At 37.5% G+C, this 22881-nt stretch overlaps 1 protein-coding gene across 2 annotated transcripts in view; it reads right to left on the reverse strand.

The window, feature by feature from the left end:
• Positions 1-5293: 5293 nt before the first annotated feature.
• The window catches only part of woc (zinc finger protein without children), a 717317-nt gene continuing 699729 nt past the window's right edge, over positions 5294-22881 (reverse strand). For both annotated transcript variants that reach the window (XM_090381483.1, XM_090381482.1), the window contains exon 21: positions 5294-5623. In XM_090381483.1, the coding sequence (XP_090237609.1) occupies positions 5443-5623 (181 nt within the window). In that variant the 3' untranslated portion in view covers positions 5294-5442. The remainder of the gene's footprint in view (positions 5624-22881) is intronic.

Below are 22881 nucleotides of genomic sequence, written 5' to 3' on the forward strand. Positions count from 1 at the left end.
CACTCCGATTTCTAGGCAAAATAATATATCTCTTTTGGGGATTACCCTGACTTCTAATCTCTTTTGGCACAAGCCCATTACAAATATTGCTTCCTCTGCATCTAAAAAACTTGGTTTTCTCTTTTGCTCTCGGCGTTACTTTTCTTCCAAACAGCTGCTCAAACTGTATAAATCGCAAATCCACCCTATCATGGAATATTCTTCCCACATCTGGGGTGGTGCACCCAAAACATCTCTCAGGCTTCTTGATTCCATTCAGAAGAGGGCAGTTAGGTTAATTAATGATTCATCTCTAATAGAGTCTCTCCACTCGCTGTCTCATAGATGTACTGTTTCTGCTGCATGCCTCTTCTACAGATATTTCCATGGGCACTGTTCTTCTGAATTGGCTTCTATAATTCCCGCTCTCTCTTTCAAAACAGTCCGAACAAGTGCCGCCACCAGCCAACATGCAGTTACTGTCCAACTTCAAACTCACAGAACCAACTTTTCATCTTCCTCGTTTATTCATTCAACTGCCATTTTCTGGAACAACCTTCCTTCATACGTATTTCCTGAAAATTACAGTCTACAGAAGGTCAAGTCCAATGTCAACAAATATCTTCTTTCGTCTTCCCAACCTCCAATCCAAGCACGGTACTAAGTACTATAGGTTCTAATATCTCTCGTGTTTGGGGTTTACATTAAAAAAAAAAAAAAAAAAAAAACCAACTTTCCAGATATTGACTGGAGCTTGTGGTTTGGTCACTTTTTTGGATTTATTGGATGACTGTTTTCTACAGCAGCATGTTCGAGAAGCAATCAGAGGGAGTAATACTCTTGATCTGATTATCAGTAGCGATTATTCATGCATTAAGAATTTGTAGATAAAGGAACCACTGGGTGACAGTGGTTCCTGAAATTACTTAAAAGATGTAACTACCATCAAGACTGAAGGGAAGGGCTTTTGCTTTCGTAAAGGTGACTACAGGGGTCTCACACAGTTTTTCAATTCTGTACAGTGGGATCAACTGATGATGTTACCAACGTTGAATTCTATATATGAAGCCTTCAGGGACTTAATCTTGGAGGCTACTAGGCTTTTCATTCCAAATAAGAAATACTGTTCAAAGTTCAGGCCTAAATGGATGTCAGAGGAATTAATGAGGCTCGTGGCAGAGAAAAATGTATGGGATGCATATAAAGTATCAGATGACACAGAAGCCTATGGCAGGTATAATCTAGTCTGCAATCAAGTCACAAAGGAGGTTAGGCAGCTAAGGCAGATTACGAGAAATCTTTGGCAAAGCATGCAAAGAAAAACAGCAAAGATTTCTTTACTTGTCTAAACCTAGAAGGAAAGGGATGAATCAGATTGGACCTCTTAACATAGATGGGTTGGCTATTGATGGTCATGCTCAGGAAGCTGATAAACTGAATGAGTATTTTGCATCTACATTCCCACATGAGGAGTCATTCGATGAGGGGAGTGTCAGAAGTTTATCAAATGCTAACAGGGAGCTAAGTGATTTTGTAATAACTGAGAGCAAAGTGGAGGAGAAATTGTTGAAGTTAAACATAAGAAAGGCACCTGGGGTGGATGGGGGATCTATCCAGTTATATTAAAGGAGGAAGCAAAGGAAATAAGTAAACCCTTAGCAATAATTATGAGAGCTTCCTTGTACTCAGGGGAGATCCCATGAAGTATGCAAATGTATCACCAATTCGAAAAAGGGGGTTCAAAAGGTGACACAAGTAGCTATAGAGATGTTAGTTTAAATTGTGTTCTGGGGAAAATAATGGAATCACTGGTTAAAGAAGCACTGCAGGATCATCTAGACAAGACTGCAGTAATAATTAAGACACAGCATGGGTTTGTTAAGAGGAGGTCTTGTCTGACCAATTTTATTAGATACTATGATGTGGTCACAAAGGAACTGAATGTCAAAAATAATTTTGATATCATATACTTGGATTTCAGGAAAGCTTTTGATACTGTTGCACATGGAAGACTGCTGTACAAATTGGAGAGGTATCGGATTAAGGGTAAGTTGCTACAATGGATAAAGGGATGGGTGAGTGGGAGATGACAGAGAGTGGTAATTAATGGACACTGCTCTTCGTGGACAAATGTTATTAGTAGAGTTCCCCAGGGTACGGTGCTGGGCCCATTGTTGTTTTGTGTATTCATCAATGATATCGATGAAGGTATATCAGGATTAATGTCCAAATTTGCAGATGATACAAAAGTTGGCAGGGTTGTTAACGACAGTAAACTACTCCAGTTGGATATTGATAAGTTGGGCAAATGGGCTGAAGTGGCAACTGAAGTTTAACATTGAGAAATGCAAAGTACTGCATATGGGTAGCAATAACCCAAAAAAAAAAAAAAAAAAAAAAGCCATACCAACTATGTGGTACCACATTCAGGGAAGTGGAAAGTGAAAAAGACCTGGGGGTAATTGTGCAGTCAAATATGAAGTTTGCTGAGCAGTGTGGATGGGCTGCCAGGGCAGGTCATGGAGTCTTGTCAATGATATATAGAAATTTAGCAGGGGCAGGAAGGTGATTATCCCGTTATACAACGCAATGGTTAGGCCACACCTAGAATACTGTGTAGTCTGGAGGTCTCATTTTAGGAAGGATGTAGAGTTGCTAGAATGAGTACAAAGGGCAACAAGATTGGTGAGGGGAACAAAGGGGGTGCTCTTACTAAGAAAGGCTTAAGTTCTGTGAATTGCACCACCTGGAGAGTAGGTACCTGAGAGGTGATCTGATTGAGGTGTATAAGGCCTTGAATGGGTTGAGCAAGTTGACTGCTGATGGGATTCTTCCTCTTGCTCAGATTAAGAACCTGAGGGGACATAGATTCAAATTGAGGAAAGACAGTTGCAGAATAGATGTGCGGAAATTTGCCTTTAACCAGCAGGTGGTTGATTGGTGGAAAAGACTTCCATCTTTTGTTGTAGAAGTTGATAGCCTAAATAAATTTAAGGCTGAGCTGGACAGGCATTTTGGAATGAATGGAGGGGTGAAATGGGAGGTTTTTTTTTTTTTTTTTGGCTGATGCTGCATATGCTTGCTTTCTTGCACTGTATGCCTGTACTAAAGCTAATTGTTTCCCTGGAGCTGTTTTCGCTTTGTGTGCATTGGCCTTGTCTTTATTATGAAAGTAGGGTCTTCCTGTATCTATTTTTTCTTGAACAAAAATTTTGACAATGGGATCTTCCCTCTGATTTCTTACCTCTATATCCATTTGTTCTACCATCTTTGTTTCTCCATTCCTTTCCTATCGTTGTTTATTTTTCTTCTTACACTTTCTGCATTATCTGGTGGGAATGATAGAGGTGTACTGATCATTTTTTCTTGTTGGTTTTGTAGTAGAGATAATTTGTAAAACTGACACACCCATTTTGAGATTGATTCTCTTGGGGAAATTGCAACATCTGTTTGCGTTCTGCAACCTTTTGAATTAGGCAGTTTTGTTTCTGTAGTCCTTTTGATTGTGGTAACCTGAGCATAAGAAGGGTTGTTTGCTATGTTTATTGCAGTTGCTTTTTTAGCTTCTTGATATCAAACTATATTTTCTGCTTTGTATTTTTGTATTCTTTTTTCTTTCTACCAGATTTCACAGTCTGTTGAGTATGCAGTATGTTCTTTACAATTTGTGCATTTATGGTTTCCATCTGTGCTAACAGAAGTGGCATGTTCTTGAGAACCACAGTTTGAACATTTCATTTACCTCTACATACAGTCTGTGATTGGCAAACTTCTTACAATTGAAACAGCGGAGGGGATTTGGGATGTAAGGTCTAATACTGCAGTGTAGGTATCCTGCTTTTACTGATCTGGGTGGCTTCAGTGTGTTAAATGTATCAGATTTCTGGTGGGGGTGATTATCTCTTCTTTTTTAATTGCAATTCTTTTTACACCGATGGCTCCTTGTTTCTGAAGCTCACATTCCATAATGACACCTTCCGAGGTATTTAATTTATTGTGCGAGGATACCGTTACTGGTATTTCTGCAAAGGTTGTCATTTGTAACAATCTTTTGGAGTGTTTAGCATTGGTTGTTTCTGCAAAATATTACCTGATTTTAATCTCTTAACATTTTTTTGTGGGCTCACATAACCCTCAAGAATATTTTGTAAGAGAAAGGGTGACAACTGGCCTACCAATTTCTCAGTGTCTGAATGTATTATTAGATATGTTGAAGAATTTAAAGCATTTATGTTGGTTTTTAGTCTGTTTGTGGAGATAGAGTCATTTCTATTGCCTTTTCTAGTCGCTTTGATTGTGGTAACCTTTAGAAGTATCTCCAAGAGAACTCGATTTCTCATATCTTGGATCAGTTCTATCCGGGTACATTGACCTAGTGAATTCCAGGGTATTGGAGTCAGTTTGCTCCATTTCGCCATGGAAGGGAGAGCTTTTCCCTCCAGGTTACCGAACCCACCATGTGGAGGCAGGAGCAGTGCCACCTGGCCCTGCCTCCACGCACTAGGAGGTTAGTAATTAATATATATATACAAGAAAAGAAAAGGAAAAGAGAAAGTTACTTTCCTTCTTAATTTAGTAAAGTTTCTTTCTTTACTATAGATTAGTTAATTGTGTATTAATGAAGACTTTAAACAAGGATCTGTATTTCAAGAAAGAGCGCTAATTCAAAGCAGTCACTTGATCAGAGAATCGCTTGGCAACCTGGGGCCATGATGCAAGGAAGCAAACTTATACAACATCAGCCAAAAAACCTACCTCATCTATTCATCTTCTTCTAATAATTTTCCTAATTTTTACTTAAAACTTTTTCAAATTACCAACTTCCACAACACCACATGGAAGTTCATTCTAACGTTCTTGCTTCAAACTGTTATAAGACAATTCAAAAGAACGCCCAAATGAAGAATAACTAATAAAAAATAGCTGAAAAATTGCAGCTATGTTTCTGCTCCCAGTGCCTGAAAAAACGTGCTGGGAGCCAACAGTAAAATTCCTATTTAAATAAGGAGGGGCTAATATTAAAGAAGTTCTTAATTAGGAATAAATTTATTGGATAAAATTTAAATACTGGACCATTTCATGCAACTATCTCTAGGATGCCCTGGTGGATATCGAATGCTTAAGTATAAAACAATTGTATATGAAATACTTTTTCATTTATAATGCATAACTGTAAATAAAAACAAATAAAATATATTGAAATAAAATGAAACAAAGTAGATGCAATGGAATAAATTTTATGTGATATTCCTTCATTCTGCAACAGATGTTACAGACAAATACTTACAAAAAAAAAAAAAAAAAACATGGTCACAGTAACAAAGATCTGCAACAGTCTGTGTATGATATTTAAGAGACGTACTTGCACACAATGGCACATGAGATAACAGACACTATAGTTCTGAAGAAATGTGGGGGAAAAGAAAGCCACAGTCACTCTGCTCACTGACTTAAAGGTTCAATTTACAAATCTTGTTCTTGGAAAGCTTCTGTAATTTCACGCACCATCTTGATCCTCTGAAGCATTTTACATACAGTTTCCCTTCCTAAAGCTTGTGTTGAGTACCATACAGGGCTATCGGGCACACAGGATCTCTCAGGATAGAGGTAAAAAACATCATTTCTGGTCTTCACACTTTCGGGACTGTAAGTAAAATAACAACTTCAGCTGATAGTACATATATAAATATGTAGTAATAAACAAATATTACACATTTTTGAAATTTAAAAAGACGAAACAATTTGCATCTATATAGAATTTTAAGTATGGCTAAATAAACATTTAAAATATATATTTAAAACAAAGTTTCATTTCTTCTATATCAGGTTTTAAAGTAGTATGCAAGCACTTGGGTGCTTGCATGCTGCTTTACTTCATTCTGTTCATTTAATTTCCTTTGAAGAGGATTTGTGAAAATATGAAAGGACAGTACAAGTTCATTTTAAAATAAAATAACTTGAAATTCAGCAGGTGAAAATAATAGTGAAAGAAGAACAGAACAATGTTCTAATTTCCTTATTACTTGAATTTGTGGAAATTACAAAAAAACATGTATACCTTTACATTACATGATTTAGAAATATAATTTAGCTGGTACACCAAAAACAGATGTTCTGTTTTTTTTTTTTTTTTTTTTTTTTTCCCTACCAGTGCTACTTTATGCAGAACCACCACCATAAGAATTTTATATTATACATGCACTTTGTAAGTGATACTTTTTTCAATTTTAGTAGATGCTGGTAAAGTTTACTGCACAGCAAGAAATAATCATTGACATGATTAATATTAAAACACTTATAATCTCATATAAGGGCTCACATCTGGTGAGTATGGCCTTGGCACAAGAATGATGATGTCCTGGGCTGGACATCATCATTCTTCTCTTTCTTGGTGATTCGCTTCTACTTCTCTCTCTCTCTCTCTCTCTCTCTCTCTGGGTAATTTAGAAATTTTTTTTTGGCCGGTGCAGCACAAGCCACAGGTTTCCTTGCACCACATGGCTAATAATAATATCCGTAACTTACATTTGGGATAGCTGGCAGAGAGTATATATATGCACCGCTTTGGACACCTGTACATTGTGCCAGGTTGGGGTTAAGATCATTTGTGATATTTGTTAGTAGAGATAGATAGAGAACAATACTGCTATACAAATCAATGGTTAGACCTTATTTCAGAAAATATACTGACTTTCTTGAAAGGGCACTTTTGTATCCTTTCAAGAAGGAAATTAGAGGGGAAAGAGATATTATTACAGGAAGATTCTAGTTATATAGTTGTATACAGTTAAAAAGTTATGTAAAATTCTTTATGGGCATTCCAGAAGGTCAAGAGGACCAATTATAATTTTTCCTATCGATTATTATATTCGATTAATGCCTTTCCATTTTGCGCAATTCACTTGTGGGACGAATTAATCGAGGCCAGCCTGTACTTGGATTTCAGGAAAGCTTTTGATACTGTTGCACATGGAAAACTGCTATACAAATTGGAGAGGTATGGCATTAAAGGTAAGTTGCTACAATGGATAAAGGGATGGTTGAGTGAGAGATGACAAAGAGTGGTAATCAATGGACACTGCTCTTTGTGGATAAATGTTGTTAGTGCAGTTCCCCAGGGTTCGGTGTTGGGTCCATTATTGTTTTCTGTATTTATAAATGATATTGATGAAGGTATATCAGGTTTAATGTCCAAGTTTGCAGATGATACAAAAGTTGGCAGAGTTGTTAACAACAGTAAAAACAGTATGCTACTCCAACTGGATCTAGATAAGTTATGAAAATAGGCTGTGAAGTGGCAAGTGAAGTTTAACATTGACAAATGCAAAGTACTGCATATGGGTAGCAATAACTGAAGAGAAACGTACCAACTCTGTGGTACTACACTCAGGGAAGTGGAAAGTGAAAAAGGCTTGGGGGGGGGGATAATTGTGTAGTCAAATATGAAGTTCACTGAGCAGTGCAAACGGGCTGCCAGGGCAGGTCATGGAGTCCTGTCAATGATATATAGGATTTTTCTAGCAGGGACAGGGAGGTGATTATCCTGTTATACAAGGCCACATCTAGAGTACTGTGTACAGGTCTGGAGGCCTCATTTTAGGAAGGATGTAGAGTTGCTAGAACGAGTATAAAGAAGAGCAACAAGATTAATGAGGGGAATAAAGGGGTGCTCTTACCAAGAAAGACTTAAGTTCTGCCAATTGCAGTGCCTGGAGAGTAGGCACCTGCGAGGTGATCTGATTGAGGTATATAAGGCCTTGAATGGGTTGAGCAAGCTGAATGCTGATGGGGCACAGTTTCAAATTTAGGAAAGATAGTTGTAGAATAGATGTGTGGACATTTGCCTTTAGCCAGCGGGTAGTTGATTGGTGGAACAGGCTTCCATTTTTTTTTGTTGTGGAAGCTAATAGCTTAAATAAATTTAAGGCTGAGCTGGACAAAAATTTGGAACGAATGGGTGGGAGCATATTTTTTTTTTTTTTTTTTTTAGCTGATGCTGCATAAGCTTGCTCTCTTGCATCATATGCCTCTACTAATGCTAATTACAAGTTCATCCCAATTCGGAAACATCTTTTCCAATTTCTATCCAACACTGCTTTTATTTCTTTGTTGGAGTAGCCTTTTAATGCAGTGTTGTGTAAGGTAGGTCCCCTTTCCATTTCACGAATAAACTCGTGTCAAACACCATCCTCCCCAAAATGCAACAAACAAATTAATGAAGGCTTATGGGGAGAATTTCTCCGCAGGCTAGAGAAACGTCAAGCTGTTGGCATTCACAATGCTTCTGACAGTGTTAGCTGGCACTCAACACCAGTAGCACCTCCGTAGTCAGGTGGGCAGGAGCAGCAGTGCGTAGCACACACACACTTGTTGATTAGACCGAGGTTCGAGCCTGTGACCACCAAACACGGATGCGGAAAGGTCAGGGAATGACCACCGCATATCCCCTGAACAATATGGCCTTAGTTGCTAATGCTTCTAAAAACCAAATAATAAACAAAACATCAACACCAGCTAACGTCGTCCAACCCACTATTTGTAAAGCCCGTTTAGTATTAGTATTAGCAATGGCCATATGGTGCAAGGAAGCCTATGGCATATGCTGCACCACCCAATAAATAAATAAAATAAAATAATGAAGAAAATTAAAAAAATAAAAATAAATACTTAATAAGAGAAAGGAAATAGACAACCTATGCATTTCAATCCTCCCATAGGTAACTATCCAGCTGACCTTTCAATTTCCCCCAGAATGCCAGCCTCTACTACCCATGTAGGTAACTCATTCCAGTAATTTATAATTTGCTGGCTAAATTAAAACTTCCTGCAATCCAGTCTAAACATCTACCTCCCCTAACTTGAAATTATGGCACCTAGTTCTAGAATCATTTATAACTGTGAAAATTTTGTCATTCATTTTACTTATGCCTCTCAGAGCCTTAAACACCTTAATCAAGTCTCCTCTAAGCTTTGCAACCCACATATTAGAAGTCTTTCCTCATATGGACGCCCTTTTGCCGATATCACCAGGAGAGTTACTCGTCTTTGGACCCTTTCAAGAAGCACAATGTCTTTATTTAGGTGCGGTTTCCATACTTGAACACAGTATTCAAAGTGTGGTCTAACAACAGCCTTATATAATGGGATTATGACATCCTTATCTCTACTAGCAAGTGTTCAATAATCATCGATAAGACACTATAGGCCCTCCTTGCAACCCATCTACAAGGCTCAGAAAACTTCATGTCTGACTGTATTGTAACACTATAGGTTACTCTGAAGAAGCTCTGCTTGGCGGTGATCATTAACTACTTTACCAATCTTTACATCATCTGCAAATTTAGATATCGCACCCTCTATCTCTTCATCGATGTCATTTATGAAAATTAAAAACAACAGTGGTCGTAATACTGATCATTGGGGAACCCCACTTCTTACATCAACCCAATCTGAGGAATAACCATTTATCACAACACTATGGTTCTTGCAGCGAAGCCATCTTGCTATCCATCTAAGAATTTTCCAAGATTCCAACCTGTTCCAGCTTATAAAGTAACCGCTCATGTGGGATTGAGTCAAATTCTTTGCTGAAATCCAAATAAACATTGTTGAAATTATTCCCTAATTGAGCTCTTGAGTGACCCTGTCAAAATAGCTAACCAGATTAGCTAAAAATGATTTTCCCTTTACAAACCATGCTGAGTATCCTTCAGAATTCCATTTCTATCTAAACGATCCTGAATTCCATCCCTGATCATTGTCATTTTTTTTTTTTTTTTTGTTAGTTGTTGGCGCTTCAGCTTCTGTGGCCATAATGCACCTCCCAAAGTTTTCGCATTTACTCTGATCCCGCGACCTTTGGGTTGCCAAGGCAGGCACTTTACCCACCCGGCTAGCCCAGTCGGCGATTATTGTCATCTCCATGATTTTCCCTACCACTGAAGTCTAGTTTGCATTGCTTTTCCCTCTGTTCTTGTAAAACTGGGTGCTTGAAGGCACTTCTAATGCAGCACTTTAAGTGCTTGTCTTTGGCGTCTCCGTAGGCAGGTGGGCAGGAGCAGCAGTGCGTAGCACACACTTCTTGATTAGCCTGGGGTTCGAGCCTGTGCCCACCAAATACGGAGTTTTAGTTGTTAATGCTCCTAAAAAGGAGCATTAACAACTTTTATTATTTCTGAAACTAATTCTGCTTAGTTAAGTGCTAACAAACAAGTGCTTGTCTAGTATAGCCCTTAAAATACAAAATTTGGGTGATACAAAGGGTACTAGGAAAGTTTTGCAATATGACGCAACAATGAATCACAGGAAGCTGCTTGTTGCTGCATGTTGAGACATGTTCATACGTGCATAGTAGCCGCCGCGCCAAGTCGATGGGTTCAGATATTCATTAGTAGTGAGAGTGTAAAGTGCTTGCGATGGCATCGTGGTCACGAAATGAGATAAGGACAGTTTTGCGGTATAATTTTGTGCGTGGTTTAACCATAGACCAGTGCTTAGAAGAAATGACTCTTGCACTAGATGATGATTGTCCACATCGTACAACGATATTCAGGTGGTATAGAGAATTCCAAAGGGGAAATTTCACTCTGGAGGATTCTGAGAGGCCGGGAAGGCCACGAACGTCAGTTACGGAGGAAAACGTTACTGCTGTGAGGAAAATGCTTGACGAAAACAGGCGAGTGACCTACCAACAGATAGAGGATACTTTGGGCCTAAATGCACCAGCAATTCGTTCGATTCTGCAAGATCATTTGCACGTGAAGAAACTTTGTTCTCTCTGGGTGCCGCATCAACTGACTGAAGAGCAGATGACACGACGTGTGACTTGGTGCCGGGAGATGTTAAAAAAGTTTGATAAGGGACAATCTCGGTATGTGAACAACATCGTGACAGGTGATGAGACTTGGCTGTACTATTACGATCTGCCGACCAAAGCTCAAAACAAAGTTTGGGTCTTTGATGATGACGACACACCCGTAATTGTCAGAAAATCCCGATCTGTAAAGAAGAAAATGATAGCTGTATTTTTCAAATCGAGTGGAATTGTGGAATGTGTCGTTTTGGACACGCAGAAGACAGTCACAGCTAAGTGGTATACTGAACAATGCCTGCCTAAAGTCATTAGATCTATGAAGAACCTGCGGCCAAAGTCAAGAATGGACACCTGGTACCTCCATCACGATAATGCTGCAGCTCACCGCGCCAAAGCCTGCACCGAATATTTGACAACGACAGGACTGAAACTTCTCGAGCACCCTCCCTACAGTCCAGACCTTGCTCCCTGCGACTTTGCACTGTTCCCGCATGTGAAAATGAAGCTAAAAGGGAGGCGGTTTTCCAGTGATGAGGACCTTCTACGGGCTTGGGACAACGAGTGTGCTTTACTCCCTAGTGAAACTTGGCAGAACTGGTTTAAAGATTGGTTTCGGAGGAGGGAGAGGTGTATTGAATGTAGAGGAAATTACTTTGAAAAAATTAAATAAAGCTGTATTGCAAAACTTTCCTATAACCCTTTGTATTTCAGTTAATTTTATTTTTATTACAGACTGTATTTAACAGTATCTGGAAAACTTTGGGATTTAAAAAAAAAATTTAACCATAGCATCTATGTGTCTGGAACAGGTATAAAAGCAATTGCATTCATGCTAAAAGTAGTTCAGTCTGAAATATAGCAACTGAAGGACATGATGACTAATGAAAGAAATAATAATTTGCTGGAAAAACATACTATACTGCATTGCATATCTATAATTCAATTAATAAATTTTAACAATTCCATTAAATAACCATATGTTTTGGAAGACTGTCTTCTACTTCTAAAAAACTACTCAAATATTAACAATATAATAATGGAGTACAACTGTTACAGTTTCATGTCAGAATCCTGGGAAGCCAGATTATGTGAGAAGAAATGGATTTTTGTTCTATTATTCTTGATGAATTATGCCTAAGGAACTATGACTAGCAGCTTTACTTAACTGCTATTCATGCTTATTGCTTGGGTGAGGAGGATGAAAACCATGGGAGACAGCTATTCCAGTTGTGCATCTGGGGTTTAGTCATGTTGGGGGTGGTCATTTGCCTGATATTTCTGTTGATGGTATTCAAGAATGAGGAAAGTATTTGTAAATACAGTTAACAGAAACATCAGGCAAATGAGTGTTTTCTTGAATGTAAAAAGCATTCAGAAAATCACCAATTCATCTTTTGATGGTTCTTTGTGACAGAATAGTAAGCTATGTAGCTTTGTTGTATGTTATCTCTTTTCATGGGTTGTATATGCTCTTCTGTAGTTTATGCAGTACCTTGGGGGAGGATATATAGTGACTCAGAAGAACAAAGGAGTTGTTTTGGTACTTTATACACAGTGAAATGAACTTTGACAACTTTTCTATCTTGTTAGCAGTGGTGCTAATAACAGGGTGGAATGAGAGGATGAAACAGGGACCAGTCTGGGGTGTTTAGGAGTGTAACAATGTGTGATGAGGTTTACTATTACCCTATTAATTTGTTTAAATATCTTGTAATTTTATAAATTTCATTTTGGTAATTTTGTGAAGTAAATTCAATTCTTATTATTACTGAAACTAATTCTGCTTAGTTAAATTCTTTTCAGTATCTTGTAAACTTAAATTAATTAGTAAATTGTAAGTTTAAATTTAGCAGTTACCAAAATTTTTTTGGTAACTGCTTAATTACTATAATATTATGCCAACTTAAATTCAGTAGAGTACTTTAATTTAATAATGTAATTCAGTAACTTTAATTCAGAAAAAAATTAATTCAGTACTTTAATAGTGACAGTTACAGGATACATACTGATTACTTTACTTTGTCCAAAGATATCATGACACAGAAGGAAATCACCATAAGAGATTCCCAAGAGTCATAAGTTCATTTCTTGCATAGCCTGTGGCACGTATTCAAAGGTTGATCTAACTGACATGTGTAAGTATTAACTATGAGAAGCTCTACTTATGCGTAACCGTTTTACATTAAATTCCCACCCTATTAAATACAACACATGTAAAATATACTATTCTTGCCACATTCCAATTGCAAATCATACCACGATCATCCAAACAATAAATGAATAACATGACAAGTATTAAAAATTAACTGAAGTATAAAGTTTATTTTCCATTTAAGTAGCATGTATGAGTGTGTGTATATATATGAGGGGGATACAGAAAGTTCATACCCTGACACAGATAAAACATCAGTAAGAAAATGCTGTTTTTAATATAAGTTGTCTACATATTCAATAATTAACATGTAAAATATCATTTCTGTACACCAGAGGCAGAGCTCGGAATCTGAGGAAGGTTGTTGTTGTTGTTGAAGTGGAATTTATTGGCGCAAGGGCTGCTTTGGCCAAAATGCGCCTATAACTTAAGATTGTTGGTCAATATATGAAATGAATTGTTCTAGAAGTGACTGTACAGCAAACCCCCGCTATTCGCGGTATCTGTATTCGCGGTTTCGCGATCGCCGATTTAATATAAAATGAAACCTAAAAAAATGTGAATTTTAAAGCGCCGTGAATATTTTCCGCCATAAAAAACATGGGCGTGGCTAAAATTATCTTTTCCGGTCAAAACAGCGCTCAGTGGGTGGGGGAGAGGGGTGAAAAAATCGCGAGCGTGGATGTTTCTCGGTAATCCTTGTTCAGTATGTGTTAATCATGGAAGGTTTCGTCGTTTGCTTTTAATTTATATGCTTATAAACAATAAATTTATCAATTTATAAATTGATATGCTTCCAAAAGTGATAAATCTACCGTTTTGCAGTGTAAAACAGAGTTTTTCGAGTGTGTTAACGGAAGAAAGTGACTTTATTGTGGACAAGTTCTTTCTAACCCCTACAAAAATATGGCTACGAATAAAAAGAGAAATGTGAAAATATCAAAGAAGATGATGACATTAGCGAATAAAATTGAGTTATTAGACAAAATTTCTAATGATGAAAGTGTCTCCTCAGTGGCAAAACATTATAAAATCAATGAGTCAACAGTACGATCAATCAAGAAATCGGAAGAAAAAATCCGCCGTAGTGTCCGTGAAAACGCGATAATTGCTTCAAAAATTTGCTCTGTAACTCGTGATGTTAAATTAGAAAAAATGGAAAAGGCTTTAAATCTGTGGATAGAAGACCGAACTCGAAATAAAATTCTGTTAAGTTCACTCATCATTCGCGAAAAGGCAAAACTCCTTTATCGACACTTTAGCGAAACTGGTGATAGCACTGGCGGGATGTTTTTTTTTGCTAGCAAAGGCGCTGGTTTGAAATTTCTAATAAATATTACATTTAATATTAAATTGTTTCTTATTTTCATTTCGATGCCATATGCTTGCATTTCACTATGTATTGTCTATGTACATAGTCATATTATGAAGGTACATATAATACATACATAGACAAAATTTTAGATTAGTTTTTCTTATATATTTCATACTTTGGAACGGAACCCCTTTATTACTATGGGAGCCATAACTCAGTATTCGCGTTTTCGGTATTCGCGACATTTCTCAGGAACGTAACCCCTGCGAATAGCGGGGGTTTACTGTATATGTTTATCATTTTTAGATATTTAAACAGTTCTGATAGGGAATCTGAGGAAGGACGCTATGGTTGACAAAGTGGAGTATCGGGCAGTGTCAAGTTCCTGCATTTGCAGGGCAAGATTTAAAAGCTCAGGAAATTGATGAAGAAATGAAAGCTGTGCATGGGCAAAATTGTCTATCCTATTACACTGTAAAAAAAGTGGAAACAGAAGTTCCAGTGTGGTGTACAAGTGTCTTTGATGAGCCAAGAGAAGGCCATCAACATCCACAGACAGTGAGACAGTTGCAAAGGTTGAGCAGTTGGTGCTGAGTGACAGACGTGTGACAATTCATTTCATCGCAAATGCAGTAGGAATTAGTTAGGGATCTCCCACAGCATTTTACACGACCATCTGCACATGTCTAAGTAGGGCTTACAATACCGGCAAAATCTTAATACCGGTATTCCAAAGACAAACATTTTTCTCCATTAATTTTGACGACAATTAGATGAAATAAAGTATGGAAAAAAAAAAAAAAAAAAAACAAGTACTGTAATTACTTGAATTCATGTTTATTTAAAACTTTTATCGCAACAATAAATACTGTCAGCCCTTGTATAGCATGACAGCTGTGTTCCTAGAAACCCTCGTGCATTGCAAAATCATGCAATATAAATAACAGGTCATATGGGGAAAAATAGGGTTAGGTGCCGATCACCCAAGATTGAACACACATTTGTAACCAAAACATTACCATATGCAATAAATAATCATAATAAAATACTTACATATTTTATTATGACTATTACGTAATAAAATATTTGTAAAATAATAAGAGAAGTTTACCTCAATATGGTACGTAGAACACTTCCGTATGATACTCTCCAGAAATTAAAACGAAAAAAATTGAAAAACTTGCAGAGAGACACTATAATTTAAAAAATAATTAAAAATCAATTTAACAAAATATTAATTGTGTTAAATTGAGCTTTATTGTGTTAAATTGATTTTTCATTATTTTTAAAATTATTTGTTACTCTAATGTAAGTTTTTGAATTTTTTCGTTTTAATCTCTGGGGTATCATATGGAAGTGTTCTACGTACTATATTGAGGTAAATTTCTCTTATTATTTTACAAATACTGATATCAACGTAGAACATATTGAGCATTACAGCTCTGGTTCATACTATGTAATAAAATATTGCTAATGCTTTTACTTCTATCATAAGCAAACATGTTCTTTGTTTGATCTTCTATCCAAACAGATGACAGCCGTTCCATCTCTTTCAATTCTTTGTGTTTTGATCTAATGTATTTTTAGCATTAGCAAAGGCACATGATGCAAGAAAGCAAGCTTATATAGCATCAGCCAAAAAAAAAAAAAAAAAAAAAAAAACAACCCACTTTGAGTTGTTCCTGCTATGAAAGTTGTTTTTATTTTCTTTGCATTATTTCTAATTCTTGGCGCTGCCTCATCTAGCCCTGTAGCATGTGCAATATCACATATTCTTTCATTCAATTCAAAGCATTTCACAATCTCATATTTTTTTCTCTATCGACAAAGGTGGACTGGCCATAAGACGATGGAGGCCGTTGTGATTTTGGCCATAAACGCTAGTATGAGGCCGCTACAAATTTTTCTGGGTAAGAATTTTTGACTCAGTCCACCTCTGTCTATCGATATTGCTTTCCTTTTTCTCTCTGAATCTGTAGTGTCTTCACCAGGACGCTTCCTTTTCATACCTTTTAAGTATTTTACCAACTTTAAGTGAATAAAGCACACTTACAAAATGAGGAGCATGCTTGATACACATGTAAGATGTAAAATCTTACAAATATATTATTTTATAGAAAAGTGAGATTTATTTAAAGTAAAACTTATAATATGGCAATATGGGGGAGCGAAACCTTACGTCAAGAATATTACTAAGATCACTGGCAAGGATTAAATTAGACAACGTCTATACAAGGGGAGCGGTAAGTGAAAAGCTATTAGCAACCTAGGGACACTTCGACTCTCAGCTCACACAGGCAAACCAGAACAATAGAAACCAGTAGCAACGGCTATTAGTAGAAGGTGTCAACTCTGGTAAACAATAGCGCGGTGGACCAGGTGCTGTCGGGACACTTCTTTAATCTGTGACACCTCGAGGAGAGTCAAGGTAGTGAAAACGGAACAAATGCTGGGAATTAGATTTAAGTCTGTCTGGCTGTCGGTGATGGCAAGTTTTAGATCATGGGAAATTAGTCTGCTACAGTATAACTATAAGCGGCTGACTTCAAAGGTACTGACAGCCTGAGAAAGTTTACAAATTTCTTAAAATAAGAAGTTAGATCGAGCAACAAGGAATCAGCTTGAGAAAATAAAATGGGCGAATAAGAAGAGAGAGAAAGTTGATAAAATGAGTAAGATTGGTTAAACTGAAAAACTAGGGCGGATTTGACATATGTAGGCGGTACAGAAATTGAGATGAACAAAAAGAGAGAACCGGAGTGGAAGAGGTGAGTCTGTGAGGTTTCCTTATTGAGAAGGTATTTTTAACAAGGTGGAAAAACAAAAATAAAGAGAAAGTAAAAGAATGGAGTGATAAAAATCAGCGAAGGCGTAAGTGCTTAGGAAAGGAGGAAGTCCCTTTTGATGAAGGCATCGAGTCCTGATGTCCCAGACAGGAGGAAGCAGACCCTATATCGAAGCTAACAGGTGGTGAAGGCAAAGCGCTAGCCGATTAGACAGAACGAAGCCAAAAAAAATTAGTAGCTCAACAAGAAGGAAGGAAGCAGCGAATGGATGGTAGCCCGAATAAGGTGGAGAAAGAACGCCAGTCCCATGCAGCCAAGAGTTCCTAAAAAAATTATCTGTAGCAAATGCAGGTGAAAGCAGATGAAGGAGATCCTCAGTGAGCCAAAAATGGAAGTTTGAAACTGCCCCGGAAAGCAAAGGAAAGAAAAAAGATAATAGTAAGTACTGTAAGTTAACAAAGACTGTTAGTGAAACAGTATAGTGATTAATTAATGGAAAACAGAGATAGCACTAGAAGTAAATTGATAGATAAATTATCTCTTAAGTAAATTATATATATACTAACAGAGTTTAATTAATTCAAAAAGGTTATTGTAAAATGCAAGAGAAACGAAAGATAAGTAATAGATTAAATTTTTGTTCAGATGATTATAATATATTAGAAGAATAACTGAACTATATAAAAAAAACTGAATGTTTTAAGCACAGTTAATTGAATCCTATGAGAAGTTTGATTATGTTTTAAGGATAGGTAATTGAATATAGTGTTTGTATTAATGAAGAATTGTTGGTCCAACTGAAAGACTAATAACAAATAGAGACTTTAGGAAAGTTAAGATTGGTCTTCAGTGTATTGTAACAGAATGGCGAGAACACAGAGTATAATGATGAAAGTAGTATATTGATTGTTAAAATAAGAATAATTTATGCAAGGTATCCTTGATTTAACTACATGCATATTACATGTTTTTTTATTGTATATTATGTTGTATATATAAGTGTAAATAAACTATGTTATGTTATATATTAATGTGTGTGTTGTTTGTCATTCCTGAACACTCAGCCTTTCCGAAGGGAATTATACACAATTGAGAAGTTCCCACGAATCCGGAATTCTCCTAGGAAGTAAAGTCAGATGCGTAAGTGGGGGAAATAAGAATAAAGTGGACAAACACATAACAGGGAACAAAACGAAATAAGAACAATAAAACAATAACTAAATATATAAACAATCATCTTGATTTCCACCCCCCACACACATAAACAAAGCCTGTGCACGTGTGCTAAATGAATAAACAACACCGTAAAGGCAGAGACACACTATTAACACCTCACTAACTCACATTTTACTAAAGCACATTTCTGGAGGTCACTACCATAAAACAATAAAAACAATTTCCAGTTGTGTTTCTGCTACGGGTAGTAAATCTTGATCTAATTGCATTTGTGATAACACGATAGCTGGAATTGTGTGGGATTTTATGTTATTATGGTGAAATGTGTTTCCCCTTCACTGATATAAAAAACACATACATTTTAAGAATCTTCTCTTCATTCCTATCGTGTTGTGTTTACTTGGGGTGATTCTGCATTCGACTGCCATTTTTTGTAAACACAAAGGCGAATCATTCATAAGCAAATTCGGTTCGTGTCATATACGATATTATTCCCCCATTTATAAATCGTGTATGAGCGAATTCATGTGGTGTAAACGTGTTATACGAGGACTGACTGTATTCTGAAAAAATTATTAAAAACACAGTTAAACTAAAAAAAAACAAAAAAAAATCGCACTTGTACCCATACGCATAAAAGGTGTCTTACATGAAAAACATCATTGAAGACACCACTAAATTTCGAACAGCTAGAACCGAAAACACGAACGATGCAATTTATGCTCACGCCCACTACTTACTCTACCGAATTAATGTTAGTGATAAATAGGATACACACGCCTGCTGCTTACTCTATCGATTCAATGTTTGTAAGAGGTTAGGCCAATAGCCTAATTACCCATTTGTTGAATAGTATGATTGCAACAATGCAAGTATCTGTATTGTTACAATCATGTTAGATCATGTTAATCTGTCATGCTTTGTCGCAAATTTTTTTCCAGCCTGGTCTGTACTTGTTAACAGGAGAGACTGCTTCTACAGGGATGGGATACACTTAAATAGAAAGCGTGCAAGAATGTTTGTTGATGCTATCGAGGCAGTGTTAGGTGGGTCGGAAAACTGCTAGATTGGGGGGATACAAGGACTAATAGATTAACAGTAGCGACTGGCAGAGGTGAAAGTGATTCTTGCACTGCTTCTATTGGAATGAGCCGCAGCCTGGAAAATAAGATGCAGGATATTTCAGAGACTGCTGGGAATCATCGGGGTACAAATAAACACATAGGTTGTGTTAGGGTAGCTAAGAAAAAGAACAGGTGCATGTATACTTGCGTGTACACCAATGCTAGGATTTTAGTAAATAAATTTAATGAATTTGACGTATTGCTCAAAACATCAAACGCAGATATTGTGGGGCTTTCAGAGACGTGGTGTCACACAGATATAAGGAATGCAGAACTGGAATTTGGGGAGTACAATGTCTACAGAAAGGATAGAAAGGGAGGAGGGGTTATGCTATTAGTTAAGAAATAGATAAAATCCAAGGAAGTGAAGCCAGTCGACATTGCTGGACAGTGAAGTGTCGAGTCAGTTTGGTGTGATATAAGCATTGGGAGATCAAAATTGAGAGTAGGAGTGTGCTATAGGCCTAATGACTCTGATGAGTATAATAAGAAACTGTACGGGGAAATAGAGTGGGCCAGTAAATCAGAGAGTCTTATAATGGGGGATTTTAATTTCCCAGATATTGACTGGAATTTGGGGGCTGGCCACTCACACACTAGCAAGACTTTTGTGGATTTATTGGATGACTGTTTTCTACATCAGCATGTTCGGGAGGCAACTAGAGGGAGTGATACTCTTGATTTGATTATCAGTAGTGATTCTTCATGCATTAAGAATCTGCAGGTAAGTGAACCACTAGGAGGTTCAGTGTGCTGAAGTGGGATTTACTCAAAGAGGTAACTACCATTAGGGGTACAGTATTTAAATTCTATGCAGTGGGACCAAATGATGATGGTACCAACAGCAAATTCAAAATGGGAAGCATTCAAAGAACTTATCTTAGAAGCTACTAGGCTTTACATACCAACTAAGAAATATTGTTCAAGGTTTAGGCCTAAGTGGATGTCAGATGAACTAATGAGACATATGGCAGAGAAGAAAAATGCATGGGATACATACAAATTAACACGTGACACAGAAACCTATGATAGATACAAGTTGATCTGTAACCAAGTTACAAAGGAGGTTAGGCAGGCGAAGGCAGATTACAAGAAATCTTTGGCAAGGGATGCAAAGAAAAAGAACAAAGAGTTCTTTACTTATGTAAACTCTAGAAGGAAGGGGATGAATCAGATTGGTCCACTTGATATCGATGGGGTCAACTGTTGATCAAACTGAATGAATATTTTGCATCGACATTCACACATGAGGAGTTATTCAGCGAGGGGAATGCCAGAGGTGTATTCAACTCTGGCAGTAAGCTAGAGAATCTTGTAATAACTGAGAGTAAAAATTGTTGAAGATAAATACAAGAAAGGCACCTGGGGTGGATGGGATCTATCCAGTTATATTAAAGGAGGCAGCAAAGGAAGTAAGCAAACCCTTAGCCATAATTATGAGAGCTTCCTTGGACTCAGGAGAAATACCCATGGACGCATGGACTGGAGATGTGCAAATGTGACCCCAATTCACAAAGGAGGATCAAAGGGCGACACAATTTATATAGACCTGTTAGTTTAACTTCTGTTCCTGGAAAATTAATGGAGGCACTGCAGGATCATCTAGACAAGACTTCAGTTATAGCTCAGACACAGCATGGTTTTGTTAAGGGGAAGTCTTGCCTGACCAATTTGATTGGTTACTATGATGCAGTCACAAAAGAACTGGATGCAGGGAATAACTTTGATATTATATATTTGGATCTTAGAAAGGTTTTTGATACTGTTGCGCATGGAAGACTGCTGAACCAATTGGAGCAGTCTGGCATTGGAGGCAATTTGCTGCTATGGATAAAGGGATGGTTGAGGGGGAGAAGACAGAGAGTGGTAATCAATGGACACTGCTCATCGTGGACTAATGTTATTAGTGGAGTCCCTCAGGGTTCAGTATTGGGTCCATTATTGTTTTCTGTATTTATAAATGATATTGATGATGGTATATCAAGCTTAATGTCCAATTTTGCAGACGATACGAAGGTTGGCAGGGTTGTCAAAGACACTACTGACACTATGCTACTGCAACAGGATCTGGAAAGATTGAGCAGATGGGCTGAGAGGTGGCAAATGAAGTTTAACATTGACAAATGTAAAGTACTACATATGGGAAACAGCAACCCCAGAGCAACGTATCAACTCTGTGGTACTACACTGGCAGTGGTAGAGAATGAAAGGGACCTGGGGGTGGTTGTGCAGGCAGATATGAAGTTTTCTGAGCAGTGCAGACGGGCTGCAAGAGTAGCTCATGGTGTATTGTCGATGATATATAGGAATTTTTCTAGCAGAGATAAGGAGGTGATTATTCCCTTGTATAAGGCAATGGTCAGGCCACACCTAGAGTACTGTATACAGGTCTGGAGGCCTCATTTCAAGAAGGATATAGAGATGCTAGAACGAGTACAGAGAAGGGCAACAAGATTAGTGAATGGAACAAAGGGGTGCTCTTACGAAGAAAGGCTTAAGTTTTGCAAATTACAGTGTCTGAGGACTAGGCACCAGCGAGGTGATCTGATAGAGGTGTATAAAGCCTTGAATGGTTTAAGCATGCTCAATGCTGATGGGATTCTTCCTCTTGCTCAGAATAATCACCTGAGAGGGCATAAATTCAAATTGAGAAAAGACAGATGTAGGATAGACGTGAGGAAATTTGCCTTTAGCCAGCGGGTGGTTGGTTGGTGGAATAGACTTCCATCCCTTGTCGTGGAAGTTGATAGCCTAAATAAGTTTAAGGCTCAGCTGGACAGGTATTTCAAATGGACGGGGGGGGGGGGGGGGGGGTGAAGTGGAAGTGGTTATTTTTTATTTATTTATTATTATTATTATTATTATTATTTTTTTTGGCTGATGCTGCATAAGCTTGCTTTCTTGCATCAAATGCCTCTACTAATGCTAAATTACACATGCAGCACTACGAGATCTGCAAGAAATGACAGTATCCATGCATAATACACTATCGAAACTATGACTTGGCTCAGGATCTCAATGAGTACAAGTGCGAGATGGTAACACTGCACATTCCATTTTGCAATGAGGAAACAGAGATACTGTCAGAGATGAAATATGTCAAGGTCTACGATGACAATGAAAAGCTCATACTAGATCATAAATTGTATGAATCGGACTTGGACATTTGCAAAACGATTGAAATATGTAAGATGATGTGTCAAGACAACAGTTACCCTGATGAAGCATGGGGTAATGACCTGAATAGCCTTGTAAAGCGACTGCACGAAGAAAAACCCTTTTGAAACTTACAATCACCCAAACAGTGAGATGAATGAGGATCTAAAGCTTGCCCTGCTCAACCGACTCAAATCAATCGCTAAGAAAGGCGAAAACTTGATGACCAACGAGGACTTCTCCAACTTAATGAGAATGACAAATAAAAGATTCTACCAATGCATGTAATTTGGGGTCTGTTATCTCCCAATTGCGAACCGATTCAAATAATCTTGACCGGCCCAGCTGGTTGCAGAAAAATGTTTATGATTCACCACTTT

This window comes from Mastigoproctus giganteus, chromosome 9 (assembly GCF_048544385.1).
Source record: "Mastigoproctus giganteus isolate SK-2022 chromosome 9, ASM4854438v1, whole genome shotgun sequence".
NCBI classification, from domain to species: domain Eukaryota; kingdom Metazoa; phylum Arthropoda; class Arachnida; order Uropygi; family Thelyphonidae; genus Mastigoproctus; species Mastigoproctus giganteus.